Source organism: Lepidochelys olivacea (assembly GCF_965140295.1).
Source record: "Lepidochelys olivacea isolate rLepOli2 genome assembly, chromosome: 27".
In the NCBI taxonomy this organism is placed as follows: Eukaryota; Metazoa; Chordata; order Testudines; family Cheloniidae; genus Lepidochelys; species Lepidochelys olivacea.
In genome coordinates this window covers 3,990,897-4,016,815 of record NC_140437.1, presented here as the reverse complement: position 1 = coordinate 4,016,815, position 25,919 = coordinate 3,990,897, and the positions used below count along the sequence as shown (strand labels likewise).

General features: G+C 40.6%; 1 protein-coding gene across 3 annotated transcripts in view; it reads left to right on the top strand.

Annotated features, from left to right (window-relative positions):
• GPATCH8 (G-patch domain containing 8) overlaps nucleotides 1–25,919 on the top strand; it is a 79,690-nt gene that overhangs the window by 39,020 nt on the left and 14,751 nt on the right. For 2 of the 3 annotated variants that reach the window (XM_084616016.1, XM_084616017.1), the window contains exons 3-6: nucleotides 972–1,044; nucleotides 15,019–15,086; nucleotides 15,560–15,646; nucleotides 23,206–23,349. In XM_084616016.1, the coding sequence (XP_084472142.1) occupies nucleotides 972–1,044; nucleotides 15,019–15,086; nucleotides 15,560–15,646; nucleotides 23,206–23,349 (372 nt within the window). Of the gene's footprint in view, nucleotides 1–971; nucleotides 1,045–12,993; nucleotides 13,039–15,018; nucleotides 15,087–15,559; nucleotides 15,647–23,205; nucleotides 23,350–25,919 lie in introns of all 3 variants that reach the window. The other variant, XM_084616018.1, reaches the window with a different exon arrangement.

Below are 25,919 nucleotides of genomic sequence, written 5' to 3'. Positions count from 1 at the left end.
CCATTGGTTTGACCCAGTATGGCTATTCTTATGTTCGTTCTTGTATTTCGTTTTCTGTGACGGATTCTTTTGCAAAATGTAATGAACCCTTTTTCTTTAGTCCCAGTCAAAAGCTGACATTTATTGCTGGACCAATACCTTTCAACTTACTTTATCATGAAATAGCTCTTTTTCTTTAGGAAGATGAGACATTATGCTTATTGTTTCCCCTACATGCACTAATGGTTCCTTGCTGTTAACTTATTGCTAGGCCTGTTTCATTCTAACATCTTAGTATTTTTGTTAGAGTATATGTGAAATGCATCACCCAGTCTGTGCTTGAGCTCATTTTATTTTATTTGATTGATTTTTTTTTTTTTGTTTCACTAACCTCACTGTTTTTATCAGTTTAATATTGGCTGCATGCTAGTTTATATATATACATATATATAAAAAAAACCCAATCAAGTCTAGCCTGGATTTTGCTATGATTGTGTTTTGGTTTCTAGTGGTGGGGCAGTCTTGCACTTACAACTTACTCAGTATTCTAAAAGCCTGACACAAAAACAAAATGACTAAACACAATGTAGATTTTCTTTACAAAAACAATCTTAAAGTGGTGCTGTCTAGGTGATGGATATGATTGTATAAATAACTTGATTTTATGCTTTTTAGTGTCAGTTTTTTTTATTGGTACAATTTATTTTCTCCCATATTGCTTTTTTTATTTTAAATGTTATGCACAAAAGTTGCCCAGAACACCATCAGAAAGTGACCCTCCCCAAGACCCCGTCCCCCTTGAAAAATGATAGCCAGCAATTTTTTGACATTTGTCTTCCCTTTTATTGGGCATCTGTTGCCTTTTCAGTAGCATTTTTTTGCATGCACATATGTAGAAAATCTCTTGCTCGTCTCATGTTTAAATGTCAATGGGAAGGGAAGAATATATTATTGGAATATTTTTGGTTTGTTTTCTCTGTTCTGTCTGTCAGGATAATATTGGACACCGCTTACTCCAGAAACATGGGTGGAAGCTGGGCCAGGGATTGGGAAAATCTCTTCAGGGTAAGTTCAAAAGTTTGTATTTGAGAAACAGATTCAAAACCAGATTCATTTTTTAAATTGATTATTTCTGCTGTTTTTCTAGTTTAGATTTCCCCCAAATGCTAATGTATCCAAACAAATGCACTGTTTAATTTTCATGTTTAGCAAGTTGCAAGTGGAAGTTGCTGCCTCCCTTAACTATACAGGTGTGTGTGATGTAGGTTTGTGAATGACTTTGTTTTTGGAGGGAGAGGAATTAACTGCCTACCTAGTAACAGGTAGTTTGTGCAGCTTCTAAAATTACATTAATATTTGTCAGACTGGAACATGCAGATGTTTGGTGTTAAGGGGAACTGGCAAATAAGAAATAGATGTGATGACTTCTATGAACATTCAGTGGTGTCAGAAGCCATTAGAAGGCAAGTAAAAGGGCCCACTGAAGACTGAAGTGGTGGCAGAGGTAAAAAGTGGTATGAGAGCATTGGGAGACCGTTTTAGAGAGCAGGATGTGGCAGTATAAGCAAAATAAATATTCAGTCATCTGCTCTGAAAGCCTACCAACCTCTCTGCAAGAATCCTATTCGACTTTGACCCACTGAAAGCAGGATGAGAAATACCTACCAGAAGACCTAAAACACGATGGCTGGATTGTGTCAACAGACACCTGTCTCTCACAGGCATCCTACCCTGTGACACATTAGGTTTGGCTCAGGACAGCACATGGTGAAAGTGCATAACACCTTTAGTGGTCTCTACATTGTCTAAGCAACACATAAGATTAACTAATCAACCTAACCGTATTGCCAGGCTGGCCTTGCATGTGTTATCAGCTGGGATGGCTTTGTGCATCTCGCCATATGATTAACTTCTGCAGGTTGCAAAGTTGATACTTATCAACATGCTTTTTCATTTTTATGTAGTTTTTAAAAGTCTGATTCTAGGCATAGGAGCAAGGGCTTCCCCTGACTTCCAGTTAACCAAGTAGGGAATAGGTGTATGTCACAATATCTCTGCCAATCATTAAATGGTATACCTCCTCAAATAGAGTCAGAACATTATTTTCACCCTCCCCTTCCTCCTGAGTTTCTTTAAGAACAGTTTTCTGTGCTGTGTGTCTGAGGTATGTTGGCTTTGTCTGTGTTTGTAACATGGTTCAAAACCAGCAAGTTGAGAGTGCATAATTCTGCATCTTCTCTGCATGGATAGTAGCTGCGAGTTTCCAAATTCACACTTGGCAATGGCCAGTGGCAGAATTAACTATAGCTGTTGTAGTACTGATTCTTCCATATGTTAGCTCATTCTCCACAAAGTTCCTAAAACAGGACAACACTTTGCATAGTGGAGTTGTTATATGACTGTTACAAGATATCAGCGCCTTGGTAACTGTTTTTGTAATGCTGATAGGAAATCCAGCATTGCTTGCATAAGGAAACATGTCTATCTGATATCCCTATTAAGTGACAGTTCACATGGTTAGTGTTCAAAGAGCACTGTCCTAAAAGGACTTTCATAGAGTTAAAATATAGCTTCTCTTAACTTATGTATTTAAAATACTAGATTTAAAATAGAGAACATACTTAGATATATCAAATATCTGGTATGATAAGGGCTGCCACCTGTGAACCTACTAACATTATGAAGCTGACTGTTTAACATTTGTTTGGTTCACAGCATACATACACAAATTCAGCAGGGGCATTTGTCCCCTCAGCCCTATATCTCTCTCATGTTGACACATTTTTGGCAAACAGGTTTCATTATTATACACAGTAAAGGCATGTTAGCCAAACCAGTAGCCAGCAAACATTAAAAAAAAAAAACCTGACCGAATAGAGCTCGTCAGTTGCCTAGCAACACCTTCAGCACTGGCCGTAAAGAGTGTCTTCTGGAGGTATTTTGCTCCAGAGATTGTATAAGGGTGGTTTTGTCAGGAGCAACATCATGGCAATTGCAAACCATTTCTCCTTTTTTTCTGGGAGAGGAGAGTGGGAGGGATGTGTGTGGAAGAGATGATTCAGGGACTTGGGCTAGTTGAAAAAGTTAGATCACCAATGGCATAGGCACTGACTCCATAGGTGCTCTGTCTCTCAAGCCCCACAGGAGAAAAAAGGGGGTGCTTAGCACCCACCAGTCGCAGCTGTTTGGCTGCTGGTGGGAGCACTTGTGGAAGCGCAGAGAGCCTTGGGGAAGGGGCAGAGTGGGGGCGGCAAGAGGCAGAATGAGGGTGGGGTCTCGGGGTGGAGCACTCACCAAGAAAAATAAAACTCAGCACCTGTGACCAATGGATACCTAGTCAGTAAACTCAGTATAGGAACAACTCTCCATAAAGATACAGCATAGGAATGTGAGGGGGCTCCCGCTAATTTTCATTTTGAGGCATTGGAAACGTGCTAAGTGAGATTGAATAGGAGAGGACTAAGTACAGATTGAGGATTCTGAATGAACCAGAAGAGGACTGTGAGGAGGCTAAGTTGAATGTAGAGGGGGAAGAACAAGTTTTCCCCATGGTAGTCAGTGCTGTGAAGCTGACTAACCATAACGCAAAGACAAGGAGGTTAGAACAGTGTGCTGCCTGCCTCCCAGAAGTTGAGAATCTGTTCTGTTAGAAGCTAAATAGGATCACAAAAGCAGCTTGAGAGAAAACACTCAATTCAGATGTTGCAAAAGAGGTTGAGAACCATCGGGCAAAATATTGACTGAAATTTGTGAACAATATGGAAAATGTAGGTAATAAGTGGATGGCTCAAGTGATCTGTTTTTGTAATATAAATGATGATTCTACAGGAGTATTTACTGACTCTGCCTTGAACACCTGCCTCAGGTTCACACTTGAATAACTTTGCCATTGTCCAGTTGCTTTTGTGAGCAAAGTGTCGTAATTATCCTTCAACATTTCTTTAGTAGATTTACTTATTTTAAGTATTATTAGCAGCATGTGCGTTTTCTTAACTCCTTTCTATGCAGAACACAGAAATTAATGTCTTAAAGAAGTCATGTTAAACTTCCCTTTACCAGAAATTGCCTGTATTTACACACACTGTTGCAGTTTGAATAGTTAGTATACCTGAAGCTTGTAGTCGTGTTGGTTTAAAGTGCTCCCATTGGATTATAGATACCAGATCTAGTTGTTGACTTTCATATATTTTGTCCAAGAGAATATTAATCTGGTGTCTCTGAGAGATACATGAATCAGAATTTAGTATCTTGGTACACTAACCAATAGCTAACTGATAACCCTGTCAGTGTAACAGTTGTTTTAGTGTAAGTTAATATTTCTCTGCTGAATCAAATCATTTTGGTTCTGTTTGTTTGGTCAAGAAGGGAGCTTTGTCGGTAAAAATCTGGGGCTCTGGAGTGTGTGTTTGCTCCTCAAATCGTCTGGTGTGAAGCCTAGGCAACTCCTTTGTGCTCTTTTGTTGCCATAGAAATATTTAGCTACATTCTGTTCCATATAGTCTCTTATACTGTACTCATCACCATAGTATCCGAGTGCCTTCTAGTAGTGCATAAAGTGACATAACATCTGTCGTGTTTTGTGTGTTCTCTCATCTCTTCTCCTGGAGGAGACATGTGCCATAGAGTGTCTTGTTTTGGTAGGATGTCGTTTCAAATATATATGTTGCTGTGTATTAGAAAAGCAATGCTGAGGAAATGTCATGCATGGGGAGCAGAAGGAGGCGAAGTTTGTGATGGTCCTTAGTTCCTGTGTGGGGTGTTCATTTCATAGTCTTGGATCAGCCCCCACGAAAGTGCCATCTCCCACACAGATGAGCTTTATCCTTCTTCTTGTAGAGAGTTCCATTGGGCCAGAGAAGCAAAATTATCAACAGAAGTCTTCATGTAGACTGGGGAGTGCCTTGAAAATAAGAACCAAAACCTTGAACTTGATTTGATATTCTGTGGGAAGTCATTGTAGAAAGTGGAGAATGGGTTTAATATGCAGGTGTTTTATTTAAAGGTGGTATAGCAACACCTAGTGATGTCTCTATTCTCATATCCGTTACACAGGGGACTGAAATATATGGTGGTTATAATAGATGGGGGGGATGCATTGAGGAAAGTGGCAGCCTTATAACTTTGGGGTTCTTTGCTTAAGTCAGTTCGTTATTCAATTATAGAAGGAACTAGTAGTATTTAGGTTTTCTAATACTTTCTTATAAAATGGAGATCTTGGGGGCAAGAAGTGCCAACACCTTTGCATGCAACAGGGAGATGGTCCTTGGCCCTGAGAAATGCCTTTTCTCTTTCACGGCATTTAGTTGAGATGCTGTGGAAGATCATCATTTTCTTTTTTCAGAGTAGCAGCCGTGTTAGTCTGTATCAGCATGAAGAAAAGGAGTACTTGTGGCACCTTAGAGACTTGACTTAAATTTGTTTGAGTATAAGCTTTCGTGGACTACAGCCCACTTCACTGGATGCCTAGAATGGAACATATAGTAAGAAGAAATGTATACATACAGAGAACATAAAAAGGTGGAAGTAGCCATACCAACTGTAAGAGGCTAATTAATTAAGAGGAGCTATTATCAGCAGGGGAAAAAACAACTTTTGAAGTGGTAATCAAGATGGCCCATTTCGGACAGTTGACACGAAGGTGTGAAGATACTTAACATGGGGAAATAGATTCAATTAGGGTATGACCGAGCCATTCTCGGTCTCTGTTCAAACCTAACTTAATGGTATACCATTGGTACACTAATTGAATCTATTTCCCCATGTTAAGTATCCTCACACCTTCGTGTCAACTGTCGGAAATGGGAGATCTTGATTACCACTCCAAAAGTTAAGGAGTACTTGTGGCACCTTAGAGACTAACCAATTTATTTGAGCATGAGCTTTCGTGAGCTATGCATCCGATGAAGTGAGCTGTAGCTCACGAAAGCTCATGCTCAAATAAATTGGTTAGTCTCTAAGGTGCCACAAGTCCTCCTTTTCTTTTTGCAAAGGCAGACTAACACGGCTGTTACTCTGAAACTCCAAAAGTTGTTTTTTCCCCTGCTGATAATAGCTCCTCTTAATTAACTAGCCTCTTACAGTTGGTATGGCTACTTCCACCTTTTTATGTTCTCTGTATGTATAAATTTCTTCTTACTATATGTTCCATTCTAGGCATCCGATAAAGTGGGCCGTAGCCCACAAAAGCTTATGCTCAAATAAATAAATGTGTTAGTCTGTAAGGTGCCACAAGTCCTCCTGTTCGTTTTCTTTTTGTTGCTTATGTTATCAGCAACATTTTGACAACATGTCAAAATCACTGAACGTGAATATTCTGAAAGGTCAGCCACACCTGCCTCCACAGCATCAGCAATGCACACTGCACTGGGAATCTCAGGAGCAGACAGCCTCTCTGTGATTGGGGGAAAGAGCCACCATGCTGGGCTCTTTTGGATAGCCCACCCTTCCAGACCTAGCATATGCGCCTTGTAACCAATCCTCCTCTTTGGGTGCACCACGTGAGGCCATGAGCTCCTTTCCCAAAGGCCTGCTCCTCTCCCCAGGATAAATTGCCTTTACCTGCTGCCCAGCTAATATTCCGGTAGCCCAAGCTGTGCTGAAAGTTCGTGGTTCAAACCTTAGTGATGTTGCATGGGATGGGGAGGTGTTACAGCAACACTTAGTGTTTTTAGCTTTTTCCTTTTATAAAACCTAGTGAATTACACACACACACACACACACACACACACACACACACACACACACACACACCCTCCCCTGTTAAAAGAATGTTATTTGGATTTCAAAGTCAAACACTTGAAAGTTAGAAAATGTCAGGATTTAGGTTGTGTATGCAACCTTACTTCTGCCTCTTGTGCATATGCATTATGATAGTTTTTATTTACATGATCACTACTAAGTCAGTACAAAAACTGTGTATAGACCAGGCCTGTTTTTTGTACAGGACCCTTTCCTCATTCAGAGCACAGGGTATATGGTATTAAACTAGGGGTGGGCAAACTGCAGCCCATGGGCCATATTCGGCCCACCAGCCGATTTAATCGGGCCCTCGAGCTCCCGCTGGGGAACAGGGCCTGAGGCTTGCTGGGCTCCAGCTGGGGAGTGGGGTCGGGGACTGCTCTGAGTGCATGTGCCGTGGCTCTGCATGTCTCCTGGAAACAGCAGCTTGTCCCCCCTCTGTGTGCCGCCCCTGCAGCTCCCATTGGCTGCAGTTTGCGGCTAATGGGAGCTGCGGGGGTGGTGCGTCAGGTGGGGCGGCGTGCAGAGCCACCTAGCCACACGTCCGCCCAGGAGCCAAAGGGGGGGACATGTCACTGCTTCCAGGAGCTGCTTGAGGTAAGCACCACCCGGAGCCTGCATCCCTGAGTCCCTTCCACCCCCCAGCCCTGATCCCCTCTGAACCCCTCAGTCCCACCCTGGAGCAGCACCTTCCTACACACCAAATCCCTCGTTCCCAGCTCCACCCCAGAGCCTGCACTTCCAGCCGAAGACTTCACCCCAAGCCCGGAGCCCCCTCCTGCACCCTGAACTCCTCATTTCTGTGCCCACGCCAGAGCCAACACCCCCAGCCGGAGCCCTCACCCCCTCCCGCACCCCAACCCCAATTTCATGAGCATTCATGGCCCGCCATACAATTTCCATAGAATATCAGGGTTGGAAGGGACCTCAGGAGGTCATCTAGTCCAACCCCCTGCTCAAAGCAGGACCAATCCCCAATTAAATCATCCCAGCCAGGGCTTTGTCAAGCCTGACCTTAAAAACTTCTAAGGAAGGAGATTCTACCACCTCCCTAGGTAACGCATTCCAGTGTTTCACCACCCTCCTAGTGAAAAAGTTTTTCCTAATATCCAACCTAAACCTCCCCCACTGCAACTTGAGACCATTACTCCTTTTCCTGTCCTCTTCTACCACTGAGAATAGTCTAGAACCATCCTCTCTGGAACCACCTCTCAGGTAGTTGAAAGCAGCTATCAAATTCCCCCTCATTCTTCTCTTCTGCAGACTAAACAATCCCAGTTCCCTCAGCTTCTCCTCATAACTCATGTGTTCCAGACCCCTAATCATTTTTGTTGCCCTTCGCTGGACTCTCTCCAATTTATCCACATCCTTCTTGAAGTGTGGGGCCCAAAACTGGACACAATACTCCAGATGAGGCCTCACCAATGCCGAATAGAGGGGGACGATCACGTCCCTCGATCTGCTGGCAGTGCCCCTACTTATACATCCCAAAATGCCATTGGCCTTCTTGGCAACAAGGGCACACTGTTGACTCATATCCAGCTTCTCGTCCACTGTCACCCCTAGGTCCTTTTCCGCAGAACTGCTGCCTAGCCATTCGGTCCCTAGTCTGTAGCGGTGCATTGGATTCTTCCATCCTAAGTGCAGGACCCTGCACTTATCCCTATTGAACCTCATCAGATTTCTTTTGGCCCAATCCTCCAATTTGTCTAGGTCCCTCTGTATCCTATCCCTGCCCTCCAGCGTATCTACCACTCCTCCTAGTTTAGTATCATCCGCAAATTTGCTGAGAGTGCAATCCACACCATCCTCCAGATCATTAATGAAGATATTGAACAAAACCGGCCCCAGGACCGACCCCTGGGGCACTCCACTTGACACCGGCTGCCAACTAGACATGGAGCCATTGATCACTACCCGTTGAGCCCGACAATCTAGCCAGCTTTCTACCCACCTTATAGTGCATTCATCCAGCCCATACTACTTTAACTTGCTGACAAGAACCCAGACATGCCCAGATGTGGCCCTGGGGCCAAAAAGTTTGCCCACCCCTGTGCTAAAGGAAAGAATTGCAGTTTTTGATTGATTTAAGCTTTTTGAAGGATTCCTGCCTTATTAACATGAGAAGTTCAAAGGTGTGAAGGGAGCAAGGCAGGGGACTGCAAGAAGAAAGGATGGTCTTGTGGTTAAGATAGGTGAGTGTTTCACAGGAGAACCCAGTTCTCTCCCTGCCTCTAATGGCCATCTTGTGGTATGCTACTGAACAAGCCACTAATACCAAATTTTGGCAGGTGGCCACTAATTGTGCATACCTCATTTTCTGGGTACCCACCTTTGAGGTACCTGGGGACTGATATGCAGAAGTTCTGAGCACTCAAGCAGCTGAAGTTAATGGAAGCTGTGGATGCTCAGCACCTCTGGCAGTAAAGTAGCGTGGTCTGGAGCAATGAGAGTCTGGAGGTCCTTAATTCTAGTCCTGGCTCTGTCGCTGATTCACTGAGTGGTGTCAGGAAAATATTTGTCTCAGTTTGCCCAGCTGTAAAATGGAGGTAAAAATGCTGTCATCTCACAATGGGAAAAAAAGTTTCTGAGGCCCTCAAATACTACAGTGATGAGCTCCCGAGAAAAAGACCATGAGGCAATGAATTTAGCTCCAGTGTAGAATAAATAAAGCAGCATTACGAATGATGAGGATAAAAATATTGAACTGCTGCCGTATTCCCAGAGCGCTGTCTATCTTGGGCACTAAATGAGGCAGACATCCTATAGAAAAAACCAGTATTGTAGTGAAGGACTGTATCAAACAGCATATTACCAGGGGCAGAATGCAGGTTGCACGGGCAGCCTAACTTCTGACATACTCTGATTTCCAGGTGCATGACATTGCAGCCTCAATGCTTTTAATAGATTCCTGCTTAAACTTAGGAAGTAAAGAAACTGGAAAACATACTTTTAAATATTTCCATTACAATAGCTGTTTCCGTTACTGTGTCAAAATACATGAGTTATGACAGGGCCCAAAGGGAGATTTGACTTGATGTATCAGGTCTGAGCCTCCTTATGAGAGCAAAACTGTTGCCACGCTTGTTTATAATGGACAAGATCCTTCCCTTAATGATGGAGTATGGTTTTGTGGATCCTTTGAACACAATATAATAAATTGATCCATTATTCTTTCAGTGACATGAGTACATCATAATGGAGAGAAATGATCTTCTCTTGACCTAATATCAGACTTCGGTGTGTTTTGGGCCTGATATGCTGCCAGAACTATTCATAGTACAATAAAATTGTGCAAATGGCCATTTCTGGTTTTGGCCACAGATGAACTGCCTTCCAACCCCATGAAGTAGTCTCAAACCCACAGAACCATTGCTTGGTTCTGTCTACTTACGAAGCACCAACACCGTGCTCACTGTTGTACAAGACACAAAGGAAGACCCTGCTGCTTCCCTGAAGAACTTATATTCTATATAAGCAAAGGAATGCTCAATACAATCCAAATAGACATGCATACCTACTATGGTATGCCTCCCAGGTTATGCCCTTCATTGCAGGGCTTCATGATTTGGACAGGATATCCAGAGCTCATGCTTGGGCTAGATCACATCTGGACACCTTACTAAAAAAGGCTTGCCTTTCTTTTAATCTGCTTTGTGTTGCAATGACCATACCAAGAGTTAAAGAAGTAAATGGTGCTCTTCTGAGCTCAACAATACTGCTTCTGGTTGGGCAGTAAGAGGAGTTGTTGAACCTCTGAAGGGTTGCCCTCCAACAAGAATTGACTATGTCACCCCCCTGTTAGTCCCTTCCTGGCTTGCAAAATGAGAGAATTGGAATCTCCCACTTGGCAGCACATTTGTGGTCATATAGGTATTGTAGACATACAATAAGTGCTGGCAAAATTTTCATTTTAGAGTAAAACAGTAGTTCTCAAACTATTGTATTGGTGATCCCTTTCACATAGCAAGCCTCTGAATGCGACCCCCGCCTTATAAATTAAAAACACTTTTTAATATATTTAGCACCATTATAAATGCTGGATGCAAAGCGGGGTTCGGGGTGGAGGCTGCCAGCTCGCGACCCCCCCCCAGTAATAACTTTGCCACCCCCTGAGGGGTCCCGACCCCCAGTTTGAGAATCCCTGTACTAAAAAAATAAAAATAAAATCAGTCTTCAACTATGAAAATAAAATCCTTCTTTACTCCTTCAAATCCTTTTTTAGAGGCAGTATGGTATAGTAGTTAGAGGTCTAACCACCACAGGATAAGTACTACTAGTGTTCATGTGTGACTGAGACAGCCAGTTTGACTTTCAGAGCCCACGCTGAGTTTGTGGAATGAGTAGTTAAAAATAACTATTTACTTGTGGGTTGTGCAAATTCAATCAAATTAATTGACACAGTAAACATAGAACCTAATGATGCCATTATCATGCACACTTAACTTTTCAAAGCTACCATTAGACAGCTTTGCTTCTTATTTTCACCCTGTTTCCAAGTTTTAGTACTTTTTAAGCACATCCAATTTAGAACCCCCTGAAAAACACATCCAGTTTCGTTTTCATTAGTGTTATGAGAATAACAATAAAAGCAAAACATCCTCTGCACTCTGTGTGACTTTATCACACACTCCTTTAAGAAATGTGTGTTATAAAAATAACTGAATTCAGAGGAACTGACACCTACTGAGATTCCGCAAGGTGTCTTCCTTCAGTCCATTTCCTCCCCTCCCCCCATGCTTGTTGGATTATCTTTCAGACTTTTGCAGATCACTGAGCAGATCCAGTGCTTCAGTGTGAAATGTAACTTGCAGGACAGATTTAAAGGCTGAACAATTTTCAGAGATCTGGAGAGAAGTCCTGCTTTTTTTTTTTTTTGATGAAAAAATGAAGTGAGCTATAGCTCACGAAAGCTTATGCTCAAATAAATTGGTTAGTCTCTTAAACATGCCATTTGGCTTCGGTCACATCATCCTTGCTATGAATCTTGTCTGAAAAGAAAAGGGATTGTGACTTTGCTCTAGAGAGTACAACTTGTCTGATTTGTTTGGAGGAAAAAACAAGAGTGTCATCTGTGTGATTCACCTTTTTGAAGTGGACTAGTTGTTGGTGCCGATCCTACATAGCCATATGACCGTTTGAGTTCCTGCCCTTCCTTGAAACCTCAACAACAATCCCTTTAGAGGGGTAGAAACTAAACACAGCTCTAAGGAGATTCACTTAAAATCTGAGAGAACCCAAATCTACGGCTACTTGTGAAATGCTTAAGATCACATTGTGGTATGAACTAACCAAGATCTGCTTATTTTTCTTGCACTGGTCGTCAGAGATCCCTCACTTTTTCCCTTTGTTCTCTACCCCTACCCCACTAGGCTTCACATTGCAGTCAGCGGGGTTAGATGTGTGTTTGTTCCCTAGCTAGTCGTTACATTTCTCTGGAGTCCGCCAGAGTGGCTTACTAGCATGAAACTGAAAAAAGGAGGAGTCCTTGTGGCATCTTGGAGACTAACAAATCAAATAAATGTGTTCATCTCTAAGGTGCCCCAGGGACTCCTGGTTGGTTTTGCTGATACAGACTCACACGGCTACAGCTTTCCCCTCTGAAAGCTGTTAGGATGAAACTGAAGTCTCCCAGTTGCTGTGGGCTCAGATTCTGGTCTTCTGCCTGGCGGCGCGTTGCCTGCACCCCACGCCGTTGGGCCTGCCTCCGCTATTTTAGTGACAGAAGCGCTCAGCGCTGCACATAGTTGCAATTTGTGTTTGCGCTACTAGAACCTGGTGCCTGCTTGGCCAGCTGCCAGGGTCGGCCAGCTCTCCCTCCCGATGAAACAAGGATGGTTCTAATTAAACTCAGGCAGCAGTTTGAGTAGTTAAAAAGTAACATTTCCCTTCTCTTGTATGAACACGCTATACCTGTGTGAAATGCCTCCTTGACTTCTTGCCCTTTAAAATATTTTTAATTACCTCAAGATCTTGATTTTTAAAATCTACATATTTGAATTTGAAAAAATGCAGCATCTCTTAAAACTGATTAATCACCAGGAGGTGAACCTCTTCCAACACCTGCTAAATCCTAAGCGAGAGCAGTTGTGAAAGCAAACAGTAGCTGCTCAAAACTGACCCCCTCCTATCTCCCCCATGCCACAGGGCGAAGTGTGGCAGTGGGGATGGAGGGGTGACGAAGAAGCCTTTAACCCATCCTGTCTGCCTACTGCCAACGGCCTATTTTCTGCCCCTAAAGGTTTCTGCCTAACAAATGGTGTTTCTGTTTTACAGCATTTTGATCCTGGACTTGTTGTGGTGATGGTAAACTTAGCAGTGGTAATTTTTTATTTTCAGACTGAATTACTCCTTTTGTCATCAGTGCACCAATATGTTAGGCTTACTTTCTCTGTTGTAGCCTTCATCCTTCTGCTTGGTCTTTCATTTCCTTTCCTTTCTTTATGCACACTTGTCTGATCCTTGTTCATTAAAGGGTATTGCTAAGAAGGGATGTTTCTGTTTGTGTTAGAACTGCCAAAAATCAGTTTAAACATAAAATTCTAATACTGTCCAAACTTGATTTTCCCCAACGTGATGGGCACTAGCACTTGCTACTGCAATTTATGAATTTTAAAAACTTTGACTGCCTTAGAAGGCAAAAGTACTGACTCATTGTTTGTATACAGGGGTTTACCAAGGTAATGAGCTTGCATATAAAGATTGATTCTTGCAGAAACAAAACAAAAACTGGAAAACAAAACAAAATAAATTCTTTTTGCACTTGTTCTCAATCATTCTATTGGGTCTACCTTTTACCAGTAAATCCCTGGCTGAGACGTTATGAAAGTGATATTGCACCTAGGAAGTCATTTTTATAACCTGTCTTTAATTTGGTCCTTTTGCTAAAGATTGCAGTCACTGCTTACTTATTATACCATTGGGCGTAAGAGAAACTTAATCTGGGTGAAAATTTTACTGTTAATACCTACATGAAAGCTAAATAGCTAAAAGCTGTTTTGGGTTGGCTGAGCTGGCTTAATAAATATTTTTATCTTTGGACTTGTTACGTGCCCAACTAAACGATCTCTGGGCATATGTACAAAAATATAAAAATGCAGTTGTTATAAATATAAAACTAAATACATGTCTGAAGTGGAAATTAATCGTACTTATTTCCTAGTTTAATTATTAAAAATACACCTGTCTTTAACAATCCTTAGGATCTCCTTGATGTCCCTGTGGAGTTGGAGGTCCATGGATTAATAGTTTTTGAAGGAGCTAGAAAGAGTTTCCCTTGGAGAACAGAGAAACTTGATGTAAATCAGAGGCTTTTCTGACGTGGTTTAAGAACTAAACCTTTTTTGTGCATGTGGATTGAAATAGTGTCTTAATTTTGGCATGATTAAAACTAGATCTTTTAGCCCAAAGGTATAATATATGTGTATATGTGTGTATAACAAAACAATTGTTTACACCAACCCAAGAATAATAATAAGGGAAGTAAACATTCTGTTTTTTTACTCAAGGTATGCACCGGATAAGGTAAGTACTTCTCAGTGGGCTTACATCACAACAAACAGTGCAAGTTGTGATGTAAAAAAGCTGTGGTAGTAAAGTGCTTGTCTGCCCCATTTTGCTTTGTTTGGCTGGTTATGAGTGGATTAAAGATATGTAAAAATCTCCAGCATAGTTTGATTAGTTCAAAGTCAATTTTCTTCGCAACTAGTCCTTTTCACAGCTTACAGGTTACACAGTAAGTAATAGAGCGGTTCTTGGTGGGAACGTTAGGAAGCAAGTTGTGATTAAATACCTGTTCTGGAACTAGTGCTCATTTTTTCATGAGAGAATTCTGGCCTACCCATGGCATCAGTTCATTTTTTTTTAATTAATAAGATGCAAAACTTGGGAAACTAATGAGTTGTACAATAAAACATGTTTGGTACTTGTTTTTCCACTGAGGGGTCAGAAGATCAGGGTTATGATCGAATAGTGTGAGGGTAATGAGAAAAGATCCTTTTAATCTCCTGGTGCCAGGACTTGGCAATGTTGAACATTAACCAGTTATGCAAAATGTACTTGTGGTTAATGTTCTGAGATTATAAGCACCAAAGGTCTAATGAGTACAGTTAACCTTAACAGGTTTGGAGCTGAGAGAAGCAGGTTTGGATGTAAGCTGTGAGAATGGCTTGTGTTTGGTTCACTGTAGCTTTCTGGTCTCTGCACTCAAAGGCAAGATCTCTAACCACCCAAACCTAATGTGTAAAGTGAGCTGTTGGAGCAGACTTGGCCTCTCACCTTGTTTGTGTGTTTCTGTTACAGGTAGAACAGATCCCATCCCTATCGTCGTCAAGTATGATGTCATGGGCATGGGCCGGATGGAAATGGAGGTAAGTTGATCCTGATACATCTTATTCTAAAATGCATTGCTTAATTTACATTGGGTCCAAAAGTGCAATCGGATAATGATGTAAAAGTAAGAACTTTGAGCAGCAAAGCTGGAGAAAAACTTTGCCTTAAATCTGAACTATAGGAAAAGCTTTTCTCCTCAAAACACATACTTCAGTTACCCATGGTTTACTGACTTTTGAGGCCTGGACTCTTTTCTTTAATTCCTTGGCTGTGTGAGTTGGGTTTCCATAAAGCTGAGCCCATTATTGGCAATGGATGTGCCTGCTGGAAACCAGCAGCATGGAAGGGTTAATGAACTATTTTGTAGGCAATGGGATGGCAAAGCAAGGAAAGTTAAGCACAATACTCACAAAGATTCCGTTTTTAAACACTTGAATAAATGACATTTTCTTGGCTGTTTGGGTACCACCAAGAATTTACGGGAGTAATTGCATATGTTCTTGTTGCTAAGCTTGATTATGCCGAAGATGCCACTGAACGGAGGCGTGTACTGGAGGTGGAGAAAGAAGACACCGAAGAGCTGAGGCAGAAGTATAAGGTACTTAAATGAACACATTGATGCCTGAGTTTCTATGGGCTGAATGGGAGAGACTTAGTTCTGCTAGGACAGAGCAGTCTGGTCATTCAACTCCAGTACTGATGGCACTAGTTAGTTACTCCTTGGTTGTATAAAATCATGTGCTTTGCTTCTCTCTTCTTTCTTTAATATGACTGCTGAATGCAGCATTGCCAGTTGAAGGTCCCCTGTTTAGTCACAGAACAGCTACTGCATGGGCAACAGCTATGCAAGTTTCTACAACACTGCCCCCTTCCACTGTGCCTCATCCCTGACCTGGATGGTAAAAAGGAAGTGTCGGTCTCTGTGGCCTATTTAATAGCCCTTAGCTTTCTGCTGAACCTGCCCACAGAGGGCTCATTTGTGCAAAATCAACAGGTGGAGTTCATATTATCACTCAACTGGAAAATGGAGTGAGTAGACCTCTTTGTATTGCCTCTGATTCCCTCAATAAATGGAATATCACTGTAATATTGAATAAATGCTGGTTTTATTAGAAGGCAGCAACCCTGCTCTGGTGTAGAAAAAATTGATTGACTGCATCTACTTAGCAGAATTTTTATATGCTGCCAATATATACAGCATTGTCGTGTCAGTTCTGAAGCAAGAATTTTTCCTGTTATATAGTCTGCAAAAGCCTGTGTTTAGCAAGCCAATGCGCTGCTGTGTTTTTTAATAATAAAATTAGGCTACCCTACTGGCACTGAACATGCTCCATTGCAGTGTATCTGGGTTCAGGACCAACAACTGACTTTCCTGTTTTGAGACCAATGGAGAGTGTATTGTCTCCAGGGTATTGGCTGGTAAGCAGAAGAAGGGATATGGAACAGTGCGTTTCCTGTGAAACACATTAAATCTTGGGAAAACTTGCTCATTCAGCTGTCCGGGGGCGTCTGCGGTGATAAGGATGAAGAAAAGTAGCAAGATACTAGATTTAAGGCATCCATTTTACCTAAAGTTTCATGCTTTTGGGAGTGGTGGACAGAGTTCCAACTGCATTAAAGTAAAACAAAGCCATGTCAATTATAAAATACTTGCCACTTCATTGGTGAGATAGGTGGCACTGAAAGCAGTTTATTCAACAGTAATACCTGTATGCTCCCTCTTACTTTGTTTTTTCTTTATTAATTAAGACCGTAACTTGCCTGTTACATGAACTTCTGTGATATTTGCCGTTTATTTTTATAATGATCATGTTAATTATTTCTGAAAATTACCCCTTAGTTTTGAACTGAAGTGCAGTTAAACAGGTCTTTTGTCATATTTAAAAGGATAGTATGTTTTTAAATGGTCATTTGCAGATTATAGTAAACAGTACATTTCCATATGTCCCTTTGGCACATTTCTACTTTAATATAGTCAAAATGTGTCTTTCATTTTGGTGTGGCATACTGTCCGACAAACCATTCACACACTGCAGAAGAAGTGAGGCTTTAGTTCTGACATTAGCTGTTAGAAAGCAATGTGTGACTAAAAGCTGGAATTTGTTTTCCTTGGTCGTGGTTTCCCTACAATATACCCCAAGCTGTGCTGCCAAGGATCTGTAGGCAACAACAGCTGAAGGCTATAATTTATATCTGCATTACATATTGGTGGGCAGGAAGCCCTTCTTCTCTTTTGTGAATTGTGTAATGTCTTATCTTATTCTGCATTGCTGTTTTTATAGCAGAGTTCTTAGAGTTTTTCCGATTACCTTTTCAAATGCAATTGAATGTGTGTATTATTTTTACAACTGAAAGTGTATTGCCTTTGTAACTCTTTTTTAAATCTATCTTTTTGCCAGCATTCAGAGCACGTTCTTTAAGAAACTGTTATTGAGAGCACTGACAAGTTTCTCCCAACACAGATTTGTTTTATTAGCATGCTTTATCACTAGGCTATTGCATTTCTGTATTAATCTATGGAAGTCTCCCCAAGCACAATTATTTCACTGCTTTAGAGCAAGCCATTATGTAATTGCCAACTGTGGCCACATTATTATTAGCCATTCACGGGGTCTCAAAGGAATTTCAGATAGTTCTCCAACCAAAAGTGAAGCAAGAAACTGTTTAATTTCCTTCCCTGGTGTAGATTCTAAGCAGGACTATTAGAAGAGTTACATTGTTCGGCCACGGGATGTTCTTTAATCTTTTTAAAGGTTCAGGGGAGGAAATCTGCACATGGTTTCAGAAGCAGAACTTTAAATGCCATTGTTCTCCAAACCTCATGTTGTTTTGCTTTCCTTTTCTAGCATCTTCATACTGAACATTTCTAGACTCAAGCCCTTACTTTTTTCATATCCATGTCCTTAGATAGTAAACACATTCTTCATATTGAAGCTGTGACTTAAAATAGATTTTTACCTAAATGTTCAAAATCCCTTTAAAAAAATTGTAATACCTTGTAACAATAAGGTCTTAGTGAGGATTTTTTTCCATGTGCTCTAAGAAATATTTGAACTTAATCTTGCATTTTAGAAATATGTCAACCTGTATAACGCTCACCTTTAACAGTTTAAAAAACATAATTCACACATGAGGAGTCAAGACATTAAAAAGCAACTAATTCCTCTTGGAGAAATTCCTAGCCAGTGTATTTAGAAGCATTTTTGCATGTACGCTGGTGGTTTTTCTATTTCCTGTATTTTCTGTTCTTTAAGGATAGTAGCATGAGGATTCAGAGCTCATCTGCACCAGGTATTTATTCTCTGTAAAGAGTCATAAGCTTGTTTTTAGTGACATCACAACTGGTTTGTGGTAGAAAGAATTGAGGTTACAAATTTAAACTGTAACTTCAGAGGAGCAGCAAGCAGCTGGTGCAGATGAACTCCAAGGGTTCTCGTCTCGAATAAATAAATGCATAATTATAGCACTGCATTAGACTTACTGTAGTTCAGAATGTAGGCTTTCTTTAGAAACCCCTTCTCAGCCTTGAAGTTACAATTTTAACAAATAATCCTTTCAAGCTGAAAGCTGAGCTTTGAGCATATAAAGTGGTTTAAAAATGCTAACTACTCTGAAAAATCTGGCCCTATGCATCTCAAAATGGGCACCCAAATCTTTTATGTATAAGCTGGATAAGTAAAACAGAATGTGTGCACGCATAAGCACATTGTGGATGCTGTTTTGTAGCTCAGGGTTGAAGGAATGCAAGAATCTATCCACCGATCTGTACTTGATATAAAGAATATCTTGCTTTCTGGTTCTTACAGCTAATGGAGAATCTGTGTCAGCTCAGTAAGTGAAGCTACTGTTTTGTGATGCAGCGTTCCTGGTTCAAGTTCATAAATAAATATCAAATGAGGACAAGCCTTCATTTGAATTTTACTGGGTTGCATCCCTCAATCATGGGTCATTTTCTTGACTGGATACACTTATTCGTATAGTACTCTTGTATATAATAATCTTAATATTTCTCACAGATTTTGTGAGAGGATAAAATAATGGAACAACTGGGAAAGGTTGGTGACCACTGCTCACCATGGACGGAACCCAGCATAAATTTTACATGATGTTTTGCACTATGTAAGCCCTAGAAGGCCACATGCATTGCAGGTGCATTGGCTGTAATTTCAGTGGAGCTGTGCCTGCTTATTCCAGTGGTGAATTTGGCCCAGTGTTTCTAATTAAAACTGATTCTTCTGATCCCTTAGATGGTAGTTGCTATCTTGCTGAAAAGTGGATTGTTACCAGGAGTCCTTTGTGAAATCCAATGTCAGTTTGAGTACCAGTCTCTCTTGTGCCCGTGTTAGTTTAAGACATAAGACCTTCACTGTATAGTAATTAATGAAAGTGAACATATACATTAGTTATCTTTCAGAACATGATTAAAGTAAAACTAATTGACAGTCTAGCATACTGCTCCCCAACAGATTGTTATACTAATTTACATTAATGTAAATTTAATGTATTTAAGATAAATTATTTTTAAACAGTTAAAAGTAGGATTTCAGTTTTGGAACTGCTAGCAAACCCTAATCTCTGTGGTATTACGGGTTCCTTCTGTATAACAGAAAATCAACCTGAATTTCTTTTTATGCTGGTCAACTTTTTGCAGGTGCCATTTCCAAGGTGCTACAATGCACTTTCACTCTTCAGAGTGCTTATGGTTTGTTTTACCCCAGAGTTTAGTAGTCACCGGGAATATATCAGATATAATAATGTTGCCATTGCATGCTTTATCCTGTAACACAAGGGAAATTTATTCTTCAATATATGTTTGTACAAAAGTTTCCAATCAGCCTTGTTTGAAATAAACTAGGGCTGTCAAGCAATTAAAAAAATTAATCGCGATTAATCGCACTGCTAAACTATAATAAAATACCATTTATTTAAATAGTTTTGAATGTTTTCTACTTTTTTCAAATATATTGATTTCAGTTACAACACAGAATACAAAGTGTACAGTGCTCACTTTATATTTTTGATTACAAGTATTTGCAGTGTGAAAAAAACAAAAGAAATAGTATTTTTCAGTTCACCTAATAAAAGTACTGTATTGCAATCTCTTTATCATGAAAGTTGAACTTAAAATGTAGAATTATGTACAAAAAAACTGCATTCAAAAATAAAACAATCTAATATTTTAGAGCCTGCGAGTCCACTCAATCCTATTTCTTGTTCAGCCAGTTGCTCAGACAAACAAGTTTGTTTACGTTTTCAGGAGATATGGTAAACAAGAAGTGGGCAGCATGTCACCTGAAAGTGAGAACAGGTGTTCGCATGGCACTGTTGTAGCTGGCGTTGCAAGATATTTACAGGCCAGATTTGCAAAAGATTCATATGTCCCTTCATGTTTCAACCACCATTCCAGGGGATATGCGTCCATGCTGATGACGAGTTCTGCTCGATAGCCATCCAAAGCAGTGCGAACCGATGCATGTTCATTTTCATGATTTGAGTCAGATGCCACCAGTAGAAGGTTGATTTTCTTTTTTGGTGCTTCAGGTTCTGTAGTTTCTACATCAGAGTGTTGCTCCTTTAAGACTTCTGAAAGCATGCTCCACAACTCGTCCCTCTCAGATTTTGGAAGGCACTTCAGATTCTTAAACCTTGGGTCGAGAGCTATAGCTATCTTTAGAAATCTCACATTGGTACCTTCTTTGCGTTTTGTGAAATCTGCGGTGAAAGTGTTCTTAAAATGAACATCGTGCTGCGTCATCATCTGAGACTGCTATAACATGAAGTATATGGCATAATGTGGATATAACCGAGCAGGGGACGTACAATTCTCCGCCAAGGAGTTCAGTCACAAATTTAATTAATGCATTATTTTTTTAATGAGTGTCATCAGCATAGTGATGGAATGGTGGCCAAAGCATGAAGGGGAATATGAATGTTTAGCACAGGGGTCAGCAACCTGCGGCATGCGAGCTGATTTTTAGTGGCACTCTGCTGCCAGCCGGGGTCCCAGCCGCCGGCCCCACTCAGCCCACTGCCAGTCTGGGGTTCCAGCCGCCAGCCCCTGGCACGCAAAACCTAAAATTACAGTAAATAAATCAAAACTTGGCACACCACTTCTCAAAGATTCCCTGGTTTAGCATATCTGGCATGTAAATACCTTGCAATGCGGGCTACAAAAGTGCCATGCAAATGCCTGTTCTCACTTTCTGGTGACATTGTAAATAAGAAGAGGGCAGCATTATCTCCTGTTAATGTAAACAAACTTGTTTGTCTTAGCGATTGGCTGAGCAAGAAGGACAATTGAGTGGACTTGGAGGCTCTAAGGTTGTACATTGTTTTGTTTTTGAGTGCAGTTATGTAACAAAAAAAAATCTAGCTTTGTAAGTTGCACTTTCATGACAGAAATTGCACTCCAGTACTTGTATGAGGTGAATTGAAAAATACTGTTTCTTTTTTATCATTTTTACAGTGTGAATATTTGTAATCAAAAATAATAAACGCTTTGATTTCAGTTACAACACAGAATACAATGTGTATGAAAATGTAGAAAACCATCCAAAATATGTAATTCCTTTCAGTTGGTGGTCTGGTTTTAACAGTGCGATTAAAACCACAACTAATTTTTTTAATCGCGATTAATTATTTTTAGTTAATCACCTGAGTTAACTGCGATTTAATCGACAGCCCTAAAATAAACACTTTCTTCTCAGCTCCTGAAGGGCAAAACTCCTTAAAATCATCCTTGGGTTTGGTATTGCTATTAACGTACCAATTGTAATAATTTGGTTTGTGAAGTAGGATGGGTAGGCCCAGGGTTTTAGGTAGTAACAGACTGGCCTTTCATTTCCAATAGCAGGTCCAGCTCAGAACTACATTTCAGAATAATTACAACAGCCAATTTGGCTAATCATCGAATAACTGGTGTCCAGATCACTGATGTATAGTAGGAAAGCTGCTTTATAGGCTGAACCCAGCAGACCTGGTTGGAGCACCGTGGAGTTAAACCGTGGTCTTTGTGCTGTGAGATTAATTGGCTGGATTAGGATTTGTACTGTGAGAGGAGAGAATGGAACAATGGGACCCAGAGCCTTTTGGCATTATCACAGTACAAAAAATAACCGTCCTTTCTAAGGAGTGGTAACAGTTCACTTAAAATTATATCAACCACAAAATATCTCCACCACCATTGGGATGTTAAATTCATGTGCATTTGATGGTAGACTGATCTAGCTGGCACGATTGCTGTGCATACATCTTCACTTTAAAAATTCAGTTTCCCCATTATTTCTGGTAAACTGCAGCTACCTGTGCACCTTCTCATGCAGCCGTCACCCTACTGGGGCACAACTTCACTTGTTTTAACTAAATCTAGTGGGCATCCTCATTCCTGGTATAGTTTAATAGAATTTGGTAGAAATACACCAGGGATGAACTTGATCTGCAGGTGTTACTGCATTGCTGTTCTTAGTTTGTGCTTGTACTCATCCTTGTTGAATTACATACCACTTAAGATTAGATAGAAAAGCTCCAGGTATCCCTCAAAACGCAGAGAATGTCAGTACTTGTAGATGGAGTTTTGTGTTCCACAGCAGCGAGATTGATCTTTGGGTGGGTTAAGGAAGTTCAGTCGGCATTTTGGTCTTAGCTTTATGTGAAGTAGCAGCTGCCAGTTTTAAAATTATTTTATTAATTGGCTTGAAAATTTGAATTGCTTTTTTCTCATGTGAGCTCAGCTCATCTGATGCACTTCATTTGTAGCCATAAGGTGGGTTTATTAAATAGTTGTACTAAACATTTTGTCAGTCTCCAGCTACAGAACCACACATTCTAGATTGTAAATTCTCAGTGAAGGTGCTGTTCTGTACGGTTGTGACCACTTAACAAATGCATTAGTTATAAGAATACTGTTTTCTGATGTAGAACATGTAAAGGCCAGTTTTAAAAAAAAAAATTATAATTAAATTTCTCACAACACTCACATATATTTTAGTTTGTAGGAGAACATGGGTGTATCATTAAGTTGCTCTAAAACAATGTTTATATTTTAACCAGTGTCATGTTAAGGTTTCCATACGAAGGCTTTTTTCCTTAATGGAATTGTTCAGTTTCACTGATTATTTTACAGGAACTTAACGGTACTGACTTTCATTAATATTGCAGGATTATGTCGACAAAGAAAAGGCAATTGCCAAGGCCCTGGAAGACCTCCGAGCAAACTTTTACTGTGAACTCTGTGACAAGCAGTATCAAAAACATCAAGAGTTTGACAACCACATAAACTCTTATGACCATGCTCATAAACAGGTAAACAGCTGCTGTCACTGCAGATAAGCACCATGATATTCTCATTACAGAGCCCTTGCGTGTTAATATCTTGAATGTCCCTATATCCCCAGGAGAAGCCTCTTGCTGCTCTTGGTTGAGATGTGTTCTATTGTCAGCAATGGAATACTCATTGAAAGTAATGTATCTGCTGGCATCAAGGGGTTAAGCTTTGAACTAACCATGTTCAGGAGCAGGCTGCAGTCAGACTGAAAAGGAGATTAGGTGTGTATGGATGGTTCCCACTTAATTCATCAATGCTTTGAAATGAGCACTGCGGCATCTGAGGCCCAAGTAATAGGCCCTATGGTGAATTCTAATAACTGGGATATCTGGCTTCACATACTAGACTGCAAATGGAATAGAGAACTGTGAATCTGGCCAACATAATAGATTTTATTAAAAGAATGGCCGTTGCAGCAAGAAAAAAGTCATTAGGAGTAATATCCGAGTCCTGTAACTCCATTGAGTTGGCAAGTTCTAAAAAATTCTCTGTTGAAACAGACTGAATTTCAAAAGGTGGCCTCTGTTGTGATATCTATAGACATCTTGCTTTATGTTCATTACTAAAAGTTCAGGCCTCCGACTTAGTCTGTTCAGACACTTTAGACCAGTTGTTTTCAAACTTTTTGTATTGGTGACCCCTTTCACACAGCAAGCCTCTGAGTGTGGACCCCCCCCCACATTAAAAATGGGAGGGGTAATTTAATTTAATGGCGTCTGAGAGCTGATAGCTTGCAACCCCCATGTAATCACCTTGTGACCCACTGAGGGGTCATGACCTCCAGTTTGAGAACCCCTGCTTTAGACCGATTGAGTTTTAGGCATTACATAACTTTCTGTTTTAAATGTGTCTCTATAGCTAGACCGGGTGGGTGAGGTAATATCTTGAATTGGACCAACTTCTGTTGGTGAAAGAGACGCTGAAGAAGAGCTCTGTGTAGCTCGAAAGCCTGTCTCACCAACAGAAGTTGGTCCAATAAAGCTATTATTTCACCCACCTTCTCTCTCCAATATAGTGGGACCAACACGGCTACAACAGCTCTGTCTATAGATATCAGTTCTCAGAGAGAAGGGATTTTGGTCTTCCGTAATATTACATCTAATAGAACCTCATTAATTTGTGCTGATGACTGGGGGAAGTATTGTGCATTACTGACTTTTGTAAAACAGGAAGTGAGCAACAAATCCAATTTTAAAACCAAGGAGAATGCATCACAAAATATACTTTGTTCATTTAAGTGTAGAATTTGATACTAAATAAATTCAGTATTTTTTAAAAGTAATAGTCTTAATAATATGAGACCTCACTATAGCACTCCTCAATTCTCCAAAAACAATAGTGCAATGAATTATGAGGTTTACAGACTAGCAAAGTACAAATTAGTGAGTTTCTATGGAATTATGGAAAACCGTTATACAACGGCTATTTAGACTAAGTTGATGGACACATTAGACTGCTAATGATGGAGTTGTTTCAACCTTCTGATTTAATATGGTTTGGACTTTTCATCGGTTTGGCTGAAATTTGAGTGCATGGCAACAGGGAGGGCCTGTTTAATACCATATCTTTCAGTGTGATGATATATTAATGGCAGCTCTTGATAAGTGTATCTGTGCAATTAACAACAATGCTCAGTGGTTTGAGCATTGGCCTACTAAACCCAGGGTTGTGAGTTCAATCCTTGAGGGGGCCGTTTAGGGATCTGGGCCAAAAATTGGGGACTGGTCCTGCTCTGAGCAGGGGGTTAGACTAGATGACCTCCTGAGGTCCCTTCCAACCCAGATATTCTATGATCCTGTGATCTACAGGAGAGTGACTGAATTGATAGTGTATGTTTCAGCCACTGCTTAGAGAGGCTTATAAAGTAAAAACTGACCTGCAGAGCACGGGCCAACCTCATGCTGGTGGAAGAACTGTCCACCACTAGTTCCCGAGAACAGGGTGGCGGAATTAAAAGCTGCTTGGGGAAAACTTTATGCTGGCACAGTCTTCTCATCCGTACAAATAGATTTCTGCTTTTGGTGAAAAACTGTTGGTGGTGGCCATCTGAATGGATACCACCACTGGGTAATTGCAGCTGTTACACCAGTATTGAATGAGTCCTGGAGCTCGTGAGCCGCCAGATTCTTTTTTTTATGGGAAATCATCCAATAAACAGTTCAGGAAGTCGTCTATAGAAAGTTAAAGGCAGAAGAAATCAAGCTGCATTTAGGAGTTTGGCCTGTGCAGTATTACGGTGCAGGTGGTCTTGCTAAGAAGATCTGAGTTTAGCAGCAAATCTGAAACTGCCTGGGAATAAGTGAAATAGAATCTTGCAGTAGAGAACTGTATCTTAGTATGTCCCATTGCCTTTACTAATTACAATTGAAGGTAGGGTCACTTTTGAGGGACAGATATATCCTTTTTATGAGGATAGCTTTTAAAATACTAGTCTGTAGTTTCGATGCCAGACAATAAAAGGTATATTGACTGTTCAGATTTCCTAGAATCATCTTTGATCAGTGAAGGAAGCAGTGATGTGAAGAAGACAAAAGCAAATATTCTTCTT